The 14991-nt window shown below is 33.9% G+C and overlaps 4 protein-coding genes across 4 annotated transcripts; 3 read left to right on the top strand and 1 right to left on the bottom strand.

Moving 5' to 3' along the window:
• Positions 1–154: 154 nt before the first annotated feature.
• RNJ42_01498 (Cell division control protein 25) lies at positions 155–4090 on the bottom strand (the record flags this gene model as incomplete). Its single annotated transcript, XM_071051663.1, has 1 exon — positions 155–4090. One exon carries the CDS (start codon positions 4088–4090, stop codon positions 155–157), a length of 3936 nt encoding a protein of 1311 aa, XP_070907053.1.
• A 3345-nt stretch (positions 4091–7435) lies between these two features.
• DPS1 (aspartate--tRNA ligase DPS1) lies at positions 7436–9103 on the top strand (the record flags this gene model as incomplete). The annotated part of the gene is made up of 1 exon (XM_071051662.1): positions 7436–9103. The coding sequence occupies one exon, from the start codon at positions 7436–7438 to the stop codon at positions 9101–9103; it is 1668 nt and encodes a 555-aa protein (XP_070907052.1).
• Positions 9104–9606: 503 nt separating this feature from the next.
• Positions 9607–9897, top strand: COX19 (Cox19p; the record flags this gene model as incomplete). Its single annotated transcript, XM_071051661.1, has 1 exon — positions 9607–9897. One exon carries the CDS (start codon positions 9607–9609, stop codon positions 9895–9897), a length of 291 nt encoding a protein of 96 aa, XP_070907051.1.
• Positions 9898–12512: 2615 nt separating this feature from the next.
• KNS1 (serine/threonine protein kinase KNS1) lies at positions 12513–14789 on the top strand (the record flags this gene model as incomplete). Its single annotated transcript, XM_071051660.1, has 1 exon — positions 12513–14789. The coding sequence occupies one exon, from the start codon at positions 12513–12515 to the stop codon at positions 14787–14789; it is 2277 nt and encodes a 758-aa protein (XP_070907050.1).
• Positions 14790–14991: the final 202 nt, after the last annotated feature.

The raw sequence follows: 14991 nt of genomic DNA, 5'->3' as shown, positions 1-14991 counted from the left end.
TCGAAGGTCATCATTGTATGTAATTAAAGTTTACATAAATATTGCTATTAATACAACTCAAATTGTTTCTACAACTTGCAAATATAGTACAGTACTCTTATTAGAGAATAATTGTTCTTTCAATTTATTTTTTTTAGTAAGGTTTTGGTGAGACTCAATAACTTGCTAATTTGGTATCTTGGAGTGATGATTCAGAGTCTATAAGTTTTGCAGGTTTACTACTAAACAGTTTAAAACCAGAACTCCTCTTTCTCGCTTTTGAATGACTTTTTCTGTTTTTCTCACTTCCAGATGTTAATTTAGTTTCATTACTCCTAGATCTTCTTGATCTAAAAAGGTGATGCCTTCTAGATTTCTTCTTTTGAGATTCTTCAGGAAATATTCCTTTCAATTCTGTATTTCCTACTTTATCACCTAGTGGAGAATCCAGATCAGAATTATTCTTGCCTGATCTAGGTTCTAGTTTCAGAGATATTTGATACTGTTCCTCAATCGATGGAAGATCACTAACTGCAGCATTTATGTAAGTTCTAATCATTTTGTCTACTCTGAAGTTATAGTTGTAGTGTTTATAGTTGAATATTTCTTGAATGATATCAAAGATTCTAAATCTTTTTGTAAAGTTCACAATGGAGTTATTTTTGTTGATATAATCTTTGTTACCATTATGTGTGAAAATGAGGTCTGATAAATACACACCGAAAAAAGGAATACAGGGTTCTCCTTTTATATTCCTCAGAGTTTCCCGATATTTATGAAAGTTCTTAGCAGAATCCATAAAATCGTTTAGATTTTGAAGCTTGGAGCAGTATTCAGGTTGTACATATTTCCACGTGTTTTTAAGCCTATAAAGAGGAGAGGCATATAATCCCGATATCAAAGCAGTCATACTAGAAAAGTTTTTGAGAAGATAGCATTCATCAGTAACCTTAATGAAATATGTGATAATCGAAGCACGTTCTTTAGGCGAGTCGTAACTGAGTACCTTGTAAGTCACAAATTTTGTTAAATTATTTGCAAATGCAACGAACTTACTGATATTATTATCTGCATCTGAATTATAGAATTTATCACCCCATACGCGGTAAAGACAGTCAAATATTGTTATTTCATTGAACAGTTCTTCTTCTATGGCTGTTAGTTGCCTTGATAATTTTGCCGCCGATATATCACTTATATTATTAGGGAAAAACATAGAAAATTCTTCCACAAAATTTAATCTCGATAAGGTAGTATGATTTGGGAACTTTGGACGGCTAGAGTAGGTTGGCTGGGACAAGGACCAAGACGTGAAATGTGCATTCTTATTATTGCTCTTTATATTATGAATTAAAGATTGTAATTCTTTTGCATATACAATTTTTTCTCTTATACCAGCTTTGGTACATCTTTCAAGTAACTCAAAAGAAAAGTTGTAATAGCTTTTATTCCAGAAAAATTTAAAAAGGTTCCATAGTATAAATATAGCCTTTTCTTTATTGGGAAGATACTTCTTCTCAATCCAGATATTATATTCCTCATAGCTTAAATTTTCTGGTGGGCTTTCCTCATATTTTTCAATAACCTTATGTATGAATTCCGAGGGGCTATATATTGTAGCAAAACTTAATAACAATGTAGTCATAAATTCTTTGTCTAAACCTTTTGATTGGAACAAATACTCTAGTATATCGTGCTTATTAGCACTCTTTAGTCTCCCTTTAGAGTCAAAAACTACTTCATCAGTGTAATTAGGTTGAAGGAACCAGGGAATTAACATATCATCAGTTTCAGGGGAAATAATAATATCTGAATCATCCTGAGATAATTCTTCCTCCTCGTTTAAATAATCATTTATTTCTTCATCCTCCAGTAGTTTCGCTACCAGCTCGCTTTGCATAGTTCTGGCAGCATAATTCAGTATATCCTCACGCTCTTTTATGAGTTTTGCAACAACAATCGTGGCAGCTTCAGCCATTTCTTGATACTTGCGTCTAGCATCTTTGAAATCTGAGCTGACCGAGAAGTAGGTGACATAGTTAAATTCTGCATCTTCAGAAATTAATTTTTTATAAAGGTTGTCAGCTAATTCCTTTTCATTGTCAAGTAAATAGGTCCCATATGCACTGACTATAGATTTAGATCTTAACGTTAAATTTCCCAGACTGGAAGAATCTAGCGTACCGACTGCATAGTTGGGCGACATAGATGCAAATACATATGGATCATCTAAGGTGGTATGCTGAGAGCACATAATTAGGCGAATAGCATTATCATGGAAAATTTGTTTAATTCTGAAAAACTCGTCGACAGCAATGGCAACAGACGATAATGTATGGCTCAGAAGATCTTTATATATTTCAAATTGGGTGCCACATACGTTATTTTCTCTTACAATTTGATTCATTTTTGTGAATAAAGATAGATCAAGATTTTCTAAAATCGAAAGTATCAAAAATGTGGTGTTAATCTCCTTATAAGTCTTAAAGTTAGCTTCCAAATTCTGAATGGCTTTGGGTTTTGCATTTTTATCAGCCGAAGTAGCAGAACCAACGCTGCCCTTTCCATCATTATTTTCACTATCAGAACTTTCACTGAAACTGACATGTATCTGACCCTTTCTTTTCTCGAGTAATTCCAATGTGTCTTTAGTTAATGGATATTTAACAATACGGCCTAAATCGTAGCTCCTACTTTTATCCTTGAATATAGTGAAATGGGAGGCATTACTTATTGAAGTATTTTTTACACCATGAATTGAATGGTTACAGCACGATGTAGTTCGTCTTGTTGGTGGCCTGAAAATGCTTGAAGGTGCATATCCATTTACTAGTCCTTTCGGATTCTGTCCAGATACAGCACTTATCGAACTATTTCTAGAGTCACTGGTAGATTCAGATTGACGCTGGCTACTAACATTATACTTCTTTATCCTATGATAATCATGTACTCTCCTAACTATCTCAGCTATTGTATCTTGAGATTTAGCCGTTTCTGATCTCAAGTTATTTTCCAATGCTGGACTAATCGCAAAGGGATTTGACCATGCACCACCATTAAAAGATGATTTGAAAAACCTTGGAAATAATTGTGGTATCAAGACTGTTTTATGGTTAATAGAATAGGTCTTCAACAGTTCAAATATATCTCTAAGTGAATCATTCATATCATCAAAACCTTTTAAAACTAAATGGTAACTTTTCGTTATTATCCCCGATTTCTTCAGAGTAGATATATTTTCTCCTCGAATAACAGTATCAGCATCATTGTGTTTGTAATGAATGTAATAAAGATGATTATACCAAATATGAACATGCTCAGCAAGAAGTGAAAGCGATCCAATTAGCTTATTCTCTACTAAATATAATATTTTTTCCTTGTTACCAGGAATAATTGTATCGTTCGGCGTCGAATGTTCCAGGATTCTGCAAGCAACAATTAAGTAAGTAATGTAGGCACTGAGAATTTTAAAGTTATATCGGAAAGCCGGTCTATGTGTTTTTTTATCTCTAGTATTAGATATATCCTTATAACTACTAAGGAAATATTCACGGCATTTATTTGAGAAATGTCGTAGAACCAGATAAAGCTGTGTCCACGTAATGATATCGCTATCAGATAAGTAGAATAAATGTCTATCTGCTTGAACATAATTAAGTAGTACTGTTTCATCATAATTCTCAGGTTGTTGCTCAAGCTTCACAACTTTAGGTGCTGAGGTCAGCATAGAGGTTATTGAGGTTCGTAATTTTTCAGTATCTGTAAGGGTATTTATATCAAATGCTGAAAATTCTGTATTTACTTCAGACGACATTACAGAATTAGTATTACTGCATTTTTTGCTACTCATAACAAGCGATCTAGTATAACTTCCAGGAAACCATCCACGGAGAACATTTTGCTGCTTGTTATTCCCAGTAGATACTAGATTATCTTGTATTACTATGCCATCCCACCAACCGGAATCTAATTTATTTACCACATATATGACATCTCCATGATAGAATGTAAGTTTATTCTGGTCTTTTTCATTAACATGGTCCATATAATCTGCAATCGCTCGTACGACGTCCATAGGCTTGAAACCATTAGTTTCATTCGTTTTAAGCATATCTTAATATTAAAAATTTAAAGTAGTTAATTATATTTTTTTAATTTGTGTTTTTAGTAACTCTCCGTTTTCAAGTATTAACACCAATAGGTGCTAATTATCAGGTTTCTTTGTTCAAAGTTTTATTTTATATAGATATTAATTTATGCTTCTATTTTTATCACCTTCACTTCAAACCTTTAGGGGTGTGTTGATAAACCAACCGTAATTGGAATGTGTATGGAATGGAACGATTATTTAGAATCTTGATTATTCTTTTTTTGTTCGAAGTGGGCACAGTGTTCAGATCTAATCATAAAACGTCTATCGGTTCATATATTATTTATTAGTTATCAACTAATAGTAAACTATCTCGGACTTTATCCTATTCCTTAAAACGTGGTATAGAATATAAGGGGATAAGATATATCAAAAACCAATAACTTCATAACTCTGTCGGCTATTAATGGAAGGTTTCCTGCAATACAGCCCAAAAATATAAAATACTAATCAACAAGTAGTCGATCAGTCCCCCAGATTACAATACTTAGCATCAAATTAGTTCTATTAATATCAGGCACATATGATCCAAAACGCCTTTCAACTAGAGGCATTTTCACCCATTTCCTTTTACAATGAAGGCAAGGGTTTCAAATAACCAGATTAGATAGAAATTCTTTCAAAAAGAACATGGTTCCTCAAATAACAACGAAAACCCCGCAGTTATATCAAATACCCTTAAAATTATCATATATAAATTTTTTTTGATTCATCAATGAGGACACCACGAGTCATGGGAACGTCAGCCAAAGCAGTTAATTTTTTATTGGTAGTATAGTATCGTGCATCAGCAATCATATGGAAGAGACGGATCCACACGGATGCAATATTAACAAAAGAGAAGAACATTCCACCGAGATACCACAGGAACCTGTAGGAAAGAGAAACTTAGTAGTGAAGAACTTTATGCCTCCCCCCTTCCAATACAATCCCTTGTTTCTTGTCTTATTTTTTAAGTATCCCCCGGCCTCTTGCTATTCTATCTACTTCTAAGAAAAGATATTTAGAAATGAAGTTGAATGTTACTTGCCTACTATTGCGAATAAGGGAGTTTTAGCAGCAAACAATAAATTAATGTAAATAAGGTGATGACGTTGACTAATAAGGAATGTAACCCTTAAAAAAAAAAAATCAACATGGACAAAAACCACATTTCCAAAGCTCTTTTCAACAATGGCCTACGGAATTATACAAGTGACTAAAAAATCACAAAATAGTCACGCTACGTCAATATTACTAAGGATACCAATCTGAAAATTGTCGAAACAAACTGATACCCCAGAAATAAATAATGGGGCTTTGTGTGCTATGCTATGCTTTGTCTGGCTGAGAGTCAGAGACGTACAAGTGAACAATTACAATGAAGAGAGAAAAAAAAATTAGGGATACCCCCAGATCTCTTAGAAATGACTGCAGTAGAAACGGTTTCAATTTTTTTTATTTGTTTACCACTGTTAGATGCAACGAACGGACTGTAGAAGATTCCGCGCAGGAGAATAAACCTTATCCCCACAGCTAAAAATCTCAGGCTTTTCTTCCTCATATTATTTCCCTAACGTCTGCTTTGTTTTCTATGCAAATGCACCAGAACACTTAGAAAATATCAGATAGTAGTAGCTGACTATATTCAGGACGGGAGAATGAGAATGGAACCGTATTCGGATAGAAAATATGTTTTGTACATCATTACCTGCCAATAAATGTCTTTCCATGTATATACTAAAGGCGTTCAGACAATATAAATGACCTACGATTATAAAAAAAGAAGCTAATATAGATTACATTTTATAATACTAGGTACGAGCACCCTTAACTTCTTTAAGCTAAAGAGAAAAGATAGATATATGTCACTTTAAGGCAACGATGTTTACTACGTCAATATTTACTGCTACCAAAACGCTTGTAGCATGTTTCTTTTGACAGGGATATAGAGGCACTATTTATTGATAGTGGCAATGTTTCTTAAAAGAATAGCAGTTTATACACACCATGTTATTATTTTTATTGTGGTTTTATAGTTTTTATTTTAAGATCCGCTAATAAATATCAGCGATTGTCATTAAAAACAAATTAAAGAAGTAAATATAAACTTTAGTTGACAGACTTTTTTACTTCAATATAATTAGGAATAACTAACGATCAACAGAACTCTTCTAGTATCCATTACCACCTTTCTACGCAAAGGTTCTACAAATTCTAGATATAACATATAGGCTGTAGTATTTAAATTTTTATTGTGTCATTATTACATCTTAATAAAATCCGTTTCTTTTTGATCTGAGTTCAGTACAGTAATAATGTGATATAATTCGAAACACCAATTAATCCTGTAAAGAATTTACGAGATGAGATAAAATAGGTTCATATAATAGAAATTCTGCATCATCATCAGTCATTTGAAATATAATTAATATATTTCTCGAGTGACTAAACTTTTTGTATATCATCGAATTATAAATCGAGTTATCTATAAGTTGTTTTTCTATTTCCCTGTTCAATTATAAAGTCAAAATAGATTATGTATTTCTTTTTTACAGAGACAAAAAGAAATACTCATATTTGATTTATCCATTATCAATTATAAGTATATTGTAGTTGATATCTCATACTACAAGTTTTACTGCAATTATAATATCATATATTTGTAATTCCAAGCCAAATAATTGCATACATAGAACCCAATTTACTGAGCATTATATACAGCAGTTATGAATATACCAATATTAGCTCTTATCAGACTTGAAATCCTTGCTTCAATTTAATCTATAAAAACATTTTACAAATAGAGTGGCGTTAATTGAATCTGAAGGTTATTCAACCGTTACACGAAGATGACTATTTGATTTGGCTATAAAACTATTTGACCGAATAAGAATAAAATCTTATGACTTTTCATTCAAGTAATTATTAATAGAAACTTCAAAGACTTTGTAGTACGTTTAGTTTAAAACAATCCACTAAATATAAAAAAAATAGCGTAGATGCTAGCTTCAGAACGCTCACCCAGTTGTTCTACAATTTATTGCTCAGAATAAACACTCTGCACGAATTATATGTGCATTCCATCGTACACAATTATACTTACCTATTTATTAAATTTTTTTTTCATTCTCGGCGATGAGCAATTGTTACTGGGACCAATAGTTTGTTGTAAGTGTTAACTAACGGAACCGGCTTCCTTAACCCATATTATTTCTTAGGAACACAATTATTTTTTTTTATTTTTTAATTGATTTTAATTTACTATTATTTTGGAAAGAGGAACGAATTGGCATTTTATTAGACAATAACCATATACTATCAACAATGTCTACTGAAGAAGCTAAAGCAGCCTCTCCATCCCCAGATGCTCCAGCCGAAGTTATTCTAGGTGAAGATGGTCAACCACTATCTAAGAAAGCTTTAAAGAAGCTACAAAAAGAGCAAGAAAAGCAAAAGAGAAAGCAAGAGCGTGCTGCTCAATTGGAAGCTGAACAAAAGGAACGTGAAGCCGCTAAAGCTGCTGAGGTCGACTTATCTGCTGACAACTATGGTAAGGCTCCGTTGGTTCAATCTCAAACCCGTACTGGTGAAAAACGTACCAAGTTTGTGGATCTATCTAAGTCCGATGCTGATAAGGAAATCCTGTTCAGAGCTCGTGTTCATAACACTAGACAACAAGGTGCTACCTTAGCCTTTTTGACTTTGAGACAACAGGGTTCTTTGATCCAAGCTTTGGTCAAGGCTGATAAGAATGGTGAAAAGGTCTCCAAGAACATGGTCAAATGGGCTGGTTCTTTGAACTTAGAATCTATTGTTCTTGTTCGTGGTATTGTAAAGGTTGTTGATGAACCAATTAAGTCTGCTACTATTCAAGATTTGGAAATTCATGTTTCCCAGATTCATACCATCAGTGAAACTCCAGAGACCCTTCCAATTTTGATTGAGGATGCTTCCAGATCAGAAGCTGAAGCTGAGGCTGCCGGCCTACCAGTTGTTAACCTAGACACCCGTTTAGACAACCGTGTTATTGATTTAAGAACTGTTACTAACCAAGCTATTTTCAAGATTCAACATGGTGTTTGTGCATTATTCAGAGAATTTTTGGTCAACAAGGGTTTTATTGAGTCTCATACTCCAAAAATGTTGGGTGCTGCTACTGAGGGTGGTGCTAACGTTTTTGAAGTTACTTACTTTAAGGGTAAGGCTTACTTAGCTCAATCACCACAATTTAATAAGCAACAATTGATTGTCGCTGATTTCGAAAAAGTTTTTGAAATCGGTCCTGTCTTCAGAGCCGAAAACTCCAACACTCATCGTCACATGACTGAATTCACTGGTTTGGACATGGAGATGGCCTTCGAAGAGCACTACCACGAAGTTTTGGATGTTTTGAGTGAATTGTTCGTTTTCTTATTTACTGAATTGAAGAAGAGATACGCCAAAGAAATTGAGCTTGTCCGTAAGCAATATCCAGTTGAAGATTTCAAATTACCAAAGGATGGTAAGATGGTTCGTATTACATACAAGGAAGGTATTAAGATGTTGAGAGATGCCGGTAAGGAACTAGGTGATTTTGAAGATCTAAGTACAGAGAACGAAAAATTCTTGGGTAAGTTGGTCCGTGAGAAATACGACACCGATTTCTACATTTTGGATAAGTTCCCATTAGCTGTTAGACCATTCTATACTATGCCAGATCCAGAAGATCCACAATATTCGAACTCTTACGATTTCTTCATGAGAGGTGAAGAAATTTTGTCCGGTGCTCAAAGAATTCACGATCATGCCCTATTGCTTGAACGTATGAAGGTTCACGGTTTGAGTAGCGAAGACCCAGGTCTAAAAGATTACTGTGATGGTTTCAGTTTCGGTTGTCCACCTCACGCTGGTGGTGGTATTGGTCTAGAAAGAGTTGTCATGTTCTTCTTGGATCTAAAGAATATCAGAAGAGCCTCTTTGTTCCCAAGAGATCCAAAGAGATTGAGACCATGAATAACTATTTTGTTATAGCTTTTAATTAATTTTTCAAACCAATGACCCTAGTAACGTCCCAAACCGTATATCTTTAATAATTAAATATAAAATTTAATAAATGCGAGGATATATTCGAACTTTACTCATAATGGGTGATTGATGTGTAGTATATCAAAAATTTTCAAATATCATATATCACGTGAATATTACCGTATATTTTTATTTTTCTGTGCAAAAACTTCGAGAAATGAAGTTTAGTAATACTCTATCACTTCGAAAAATAAGGGAACCTTACTACCATGGTAATTAATGAAGCAAAAAAAACTATTTAAGGTCTAATTCTAGACCCAAGATTCTTATTTTGTTCAATAAGAGAACAAATTATATCTACACTACTATTTTGCCAGCTTAGTACTTATTTTCTTTTCACTATAAACGGAAGCTATCCTCAAACAAAATAATCATAAGTGCATTTTCTTTCAAAAGTTTGAAGTCTATTTAAAAAAAAAAAAGAAGATACAATGTCGAGCGGACCTGGTGGAGGATTAAAGGCATTATCGCCAACGCCACCTGAGCGTGGATCTTTTCCTTTAGACCATGATGGTGAATGTGCCGCACATATGCAAAAATACCTCGAGTGTATGAAACTAGCATCTAACGAAAACGTACACAACTGTCGGCTGTTAGCTAAGGACTATTTAAAGTGTCGAATGGACAACCAACTCATGGACTATGACGACTGGAAGAACCTTGGGTTGCCAGCCGATAAAGAACCCTCTACAACTGAACACAAGAATTTTGGTAAGAAATGAGAGAACTATAAAATCGAACATGTAATCAAATATTAAACCAAAATCCGAATATTTATTCATAATTCCTACGTAATTTAGCGTTATTTCCAAAATAATTTTAATCCTGTAAATAAGCATTAGTGTAAGATGCTAGTATTTCTTCCCTTTAATCTTTCAACTATTCATTTATCGTCATCGCATTGTTCTTGATTTTTTTTTATTTGAATTCTTTTTTTCTTTTCAATATGATATTTTCCAGTCTATTTTTATATTTTATATTTTGATTTCAATCTCTGCCACTCCTCTTTTTATGGAGATGCACATCCCCGAACCAGAACTACTATTCTACGGTTATGTTAAGAGATTCGCTGTATACGAAAAGAAAATTACAATAGCAATGATGCATTAAAGGATTGATATCACCGCTTCGCCTTTCTTAGTATTTTATTTTATTTTATTTTTTTTTTTAGAACCTTATTTTTAATTTTTTAATATTTATCTCTTTGTCTCTTTTTTTTTGAGAGCTGTACCTTTCAACTAATCCTTGTTCCTTCCAAGGATTGTTATTAAATTTAAACATCTATGACTCCCCCGCACAGAAGGTCCAATAACGATCAAGAAAATTCCCTTGTGCATATCTACGTACTAGAGAGAGAGTTCAATTGTTATCCCTACATGTTTTTATTCAGATTTGATTTCTATATGTAGCAATCATGACGACAATGTTACGACCTTTGTACGTTATCCATAAGAAACAAACTCTTTTTCAGTATCATTTCCTTTTTATTCACCCTTGATCTCTCTCTCTCACATGCTTGTACACTCATTATTACTCATTGATACCTTTCAGTTCAGGACAATCCTTTACTTGACACCCACACACCACCTATTGCAGATCAGATTGTCCACCTATCCGGTGGTGGAATAAGTGGGTATGGGAAACGGGTTCAATACTGCCTATACCCACGGTTCATGTTTTCCACATATGAAAAGCAAGTTCTAGAACTGATGCACGCCCTCACGGAGCTAAAAAAGAAAATGGAACATCTAGTAAAGACAATAAAATGCACGCACATTAGGTTGATCACTATAATAAATGAAGAAGTAACGGGGGTGGACGAACGAATAGAAGAAGGGCATATCTGTACGTAATTTTCTTACTCCCTATAACCACCTTCGGTTGTCCCAGGTGGGGTTTTTTTTTTATTCATTGTTTAATTCTATTATACACGTTTTTTTTTCTTTCTTATATCCGGATATTTTTTTTTTCCCGGGAGCAAGAAACTTAACACGTTTTCTTCACAGATGGAGTAGCAGGAAAAGGAGAAATCCAACAACAACAAATAAAACGCCTTCATTTTGATGTTGGTAGTGTAACGTCGAAGTCTTCCTGTAGGCTTAAACAGCAAATATGTTGCCATTTTAAGATCGAGAGAGACAAACGACGCAGAGAGATAGGCGAGAAAGTACCATATGAAAGAGAGAGACAGACGTGTAGATAGACATTTTATTAGCTGAGAGTGAAATTATGGAGATATGAGGCATAGTTCGTGTAAGGCCGAAGCACTCTATACTAGAGATGGCATCATACTTGGCACAGAAAAAGGAGCAAGCAAATCCCTATTACTTTGAGGACAAAATACATAGAAAATAGGATAATACCATTAAAAAAAAAGGGATTAGAGTGAGAGAGAGAGAGAGAAAGGACGAGAACATATGACTATATTTCTACGTGTAATTAAGTGTAATTGTTTGGGTCTTTTTCAACATAAAATCAAAAACTACTACAAAAATAATAAGTCTAACTTACCCCCCAAAACCGGAAAGAAAAGTACTTTGTAGTCAACTAAATTAAAACCCAAAAGAACAGAAATACGGTTCAACCCACTGCACTTTGATCGTTTCTCTTTTGTATTTTCATTATCTTACACTCCCATGTACTCTTCAATTCCATACCACATTTTTTGTATCACTACTGCGCACTCATACAGCCATACTCTTCCTCCAGCCTTTATCTTGAAGGCATTGCCTATCCCAGCTCAATAAAAAAAAAATATTAGAATATTATTCTATTTGATTTTTTTTTGTTCATTTTGCAATTCCCAGTTATTATTTTTCCAGGTTTTCTTTTGAGTATCCACCAACTTTGTTTAAAATAAAATACCCTCCCCCCTCCTCCTCTCTCTCTCTTCCTCCTTTGCAAGGAGCCGTGTATATGACTATATTAATATACTGTTAAGAGGGAAAACACATTTAAAATTTAAAAGAAAAATAGAACATAAAAATAGAACATTATTAACTGGAAATATAGAAGATATTATTTCAATAAGGAATACCGATTTTTTATTAATTTTTATAAAGAAATCAAGATTAAAACTATAAAACCTTTATTCTTTTGGTAATATTATTATCTTCGGAATACAAATAAAATAATAATACAAAAAGCATAGCAAGCTAAATCAATATTAAAATAAAACTAACATAAGAATATTAAAAAAAAAGTTATAATAAGAAGCACTTTATTTCATCGGTTTGAAAAGAATACTTAAAGAGGCTGAAAAGATACAAAGGTGTTTTTTTAGAGTTAATAAGGTAATAAAAAGAGGAGGGATAATAACAAAGAATTAAAGAAAATAATGCTAGGTTTTAAAAGGAAGAGATCAAGAATTTTACCCTCAGAAACACACAACATTTTAGGTGCTAATAATAATAATAATAATAATAATAATACCAATACTAATACCACTATCGAGAGCAGAGATAACAACACTATGAATGCTAATAGTTTCATTAATTTTTACACATCAGATATGATGGACGACCTGATACTGGATGATCATGGCAAATTAAATATTCCGAACGAGAATGCGATCTTGGACGAAGGTGACGACGAAGAGGAGGAAGATGATGATTTGATGATGTTTCCACAACACCCACAACTTTTGACGCAGGATTCGTCAAGATACAAAAAGCAGAGAACAGTATCACTACCTCAACTGCCACATTCGAGATTATCCTACAGCTACTATCTGAACAACAGTATCGCTTCAAACAGTACTGTTAATAATGATATCTTCAATGACTCAAGTTATACTCATTATAATTCCGTACTTGGTGATATTTCGAGTCATCTGCATTTCAATAACAATACCGGTCAAAATCAGTATAATAATAACATCGATAACAATAATAGTCTAAGCAGCGCTGGAAGCATGCTTATTACTCCACCAGCTAGGGTACAAAATGATGATGAACTATTACATTTAACTGGCTCATCGAGCAAAACTCTTGAGGGTAACCGTGGGGTGCAATTGAAGGTCGCCCATAGTGTGTCTCCAATGTCTTCCATGAGTAACCATTCTGGTTTTAAAGAAAATTTCAGGAGGTTACTACCAACATCATCCAATGAGATTGAAAAATTCCAATCCGGCGCCAACAGGCGTGGAAGTGGAGGAAGTAGCAGTGGTAGTTATACAGGCAGGAGGAGAAGCACCGCAAAATATGGCCTGGAAAAGGTACCCGATGATTATTTCAAGACAGACAAGGATGGACATTACATTTACCAGGAAAATGATGTATTTGGCTCTAACGGACAATTCATTGTAAGAGATTTGTTAGGCCAAGGCACATTTGGAAAAGTATTGAAATGTATTGATACTTGTTCTCCCAATAACAAGTACGTAGCAGTCAAAGTTATAAGGGCTGTAGACAGATATAGGGAAGCAGCTAAAACTGAATTACGTGTACTGAGCACCATATTAGAGCATGATCCTTCTGGACAATATCAGTGCTTGCTTTTGCGTGATTGTTTCGATTATAAAAATCATATCTGTCTGGTTACAGATTTGTACGGTAGATCCGTTTATGATTTTATGTGTTCGAACGGTATAGCAAGATTCCCAGGGTCACATATTCAAGCTATCGCAAGACAGCTAATTAGATCTGTATGCTTTTTACATGATATGGGAATTATTCATACAGATCTAAAGCCAGAAAACATACTTTTAGTTGATGAAACTTACGTTGAATATGACTTACCTCAACATGTTGTTGATTCTATGAGCAACCGTAGGAGATTAGCTAGTAAAGGGAAAAGAAAGATTTTAACCAATCCCGAAATCAAAATTATAGACTTCGGAAGTGCAGTTTTTCACAAGGAATATCATCCACCTGTTATTTCTACAAGACACTATAGAGCCCCTGAAATTGTCCTAGGATTAGGATGGTCTTTTCCATGTGATGTCTGGTCTATTGCATGCGTCCTGGTAGAACTTGTAATTGGTGAGTCTTTATACCCAATCCACGAGAACTTGGAACACATGGCAATGATGCAAAGAATAAACGGTACTCCATTCCCTACAAAATTGGTTGATAAAATGTTTTACAAAGTCAGACACAAACTGGGAAATCTCCCCTCTGATTTAAATACTACTGTAGTTAGACATTTTAATCGCCAATCTCTGACCCTACAATGGCCCGAGAAGAATAAGAGAGGTGAAATTATCAGCACAGAAAAGTCAATGAAAAGAGTTATGGAATCATGTGATAGACTTGATATTTATATTTCTAGAGTATTAAAACAGGATTATGGAGAGAGATTGAGTATTAATTGGAATTTAGCTCCAGAAAAAAATTGGAGTTTGATTAGTTCGAAGCTTTTGTGGAGGGACCAAGACGATTTTGCAAATTACGACAGTTCAAGGTTGTTTCCTCCTCCATATAAACTAGACAAGGAGTCGTTCTTATTCTGGTATTGGTTCATTGATTTATGTAGGAAAATGTTTGAGTTTGATCCAACTAAAAGGATTACTGCAAGAAATGCCCTTGATCATGAATGGTTTGACTTAGGTATTTTAGATGAGGGAATTGCTAACTTTGTTAATTCAAGAGCAGGTTATCGTAATTCCATTTAAATCAAGGTATATTGTTGTTTAAATTGATAATCAACACACTAAAAATAAGTCATGGTAAACACATGCATGCATAAAAAAAAAAAAAATGGCAAGTTAGGAGTAGAATTTAAGGAAACAACTTTAAGTTATTTAATATTCATGGGTTTAGTTAAATGTTTTACCTAATATTTTTTATTACAATTCATCACCATCAATTTAGCGC

This window comes from Nakaseomyces bracarensis (assembly GCF_045282275.1).
Source record: "Nakaseomyces bracarensis strain CBM3 chromosome Unknown Scaff7_0, whole genome shotgun sequence".
NCBI classification, from domain to species: Eukaryota; Fungi; Ascomycota; class Saccharomycetes; order Saccharomycetales; family Saccharomycetaceae; genus Nakaseomyces; species Nakaseomyces bracarensis.
Note: the sequence above shows the minus strand (reverse complement) of the source record. Positions and strands in the feature narration are given on the sequence as shown.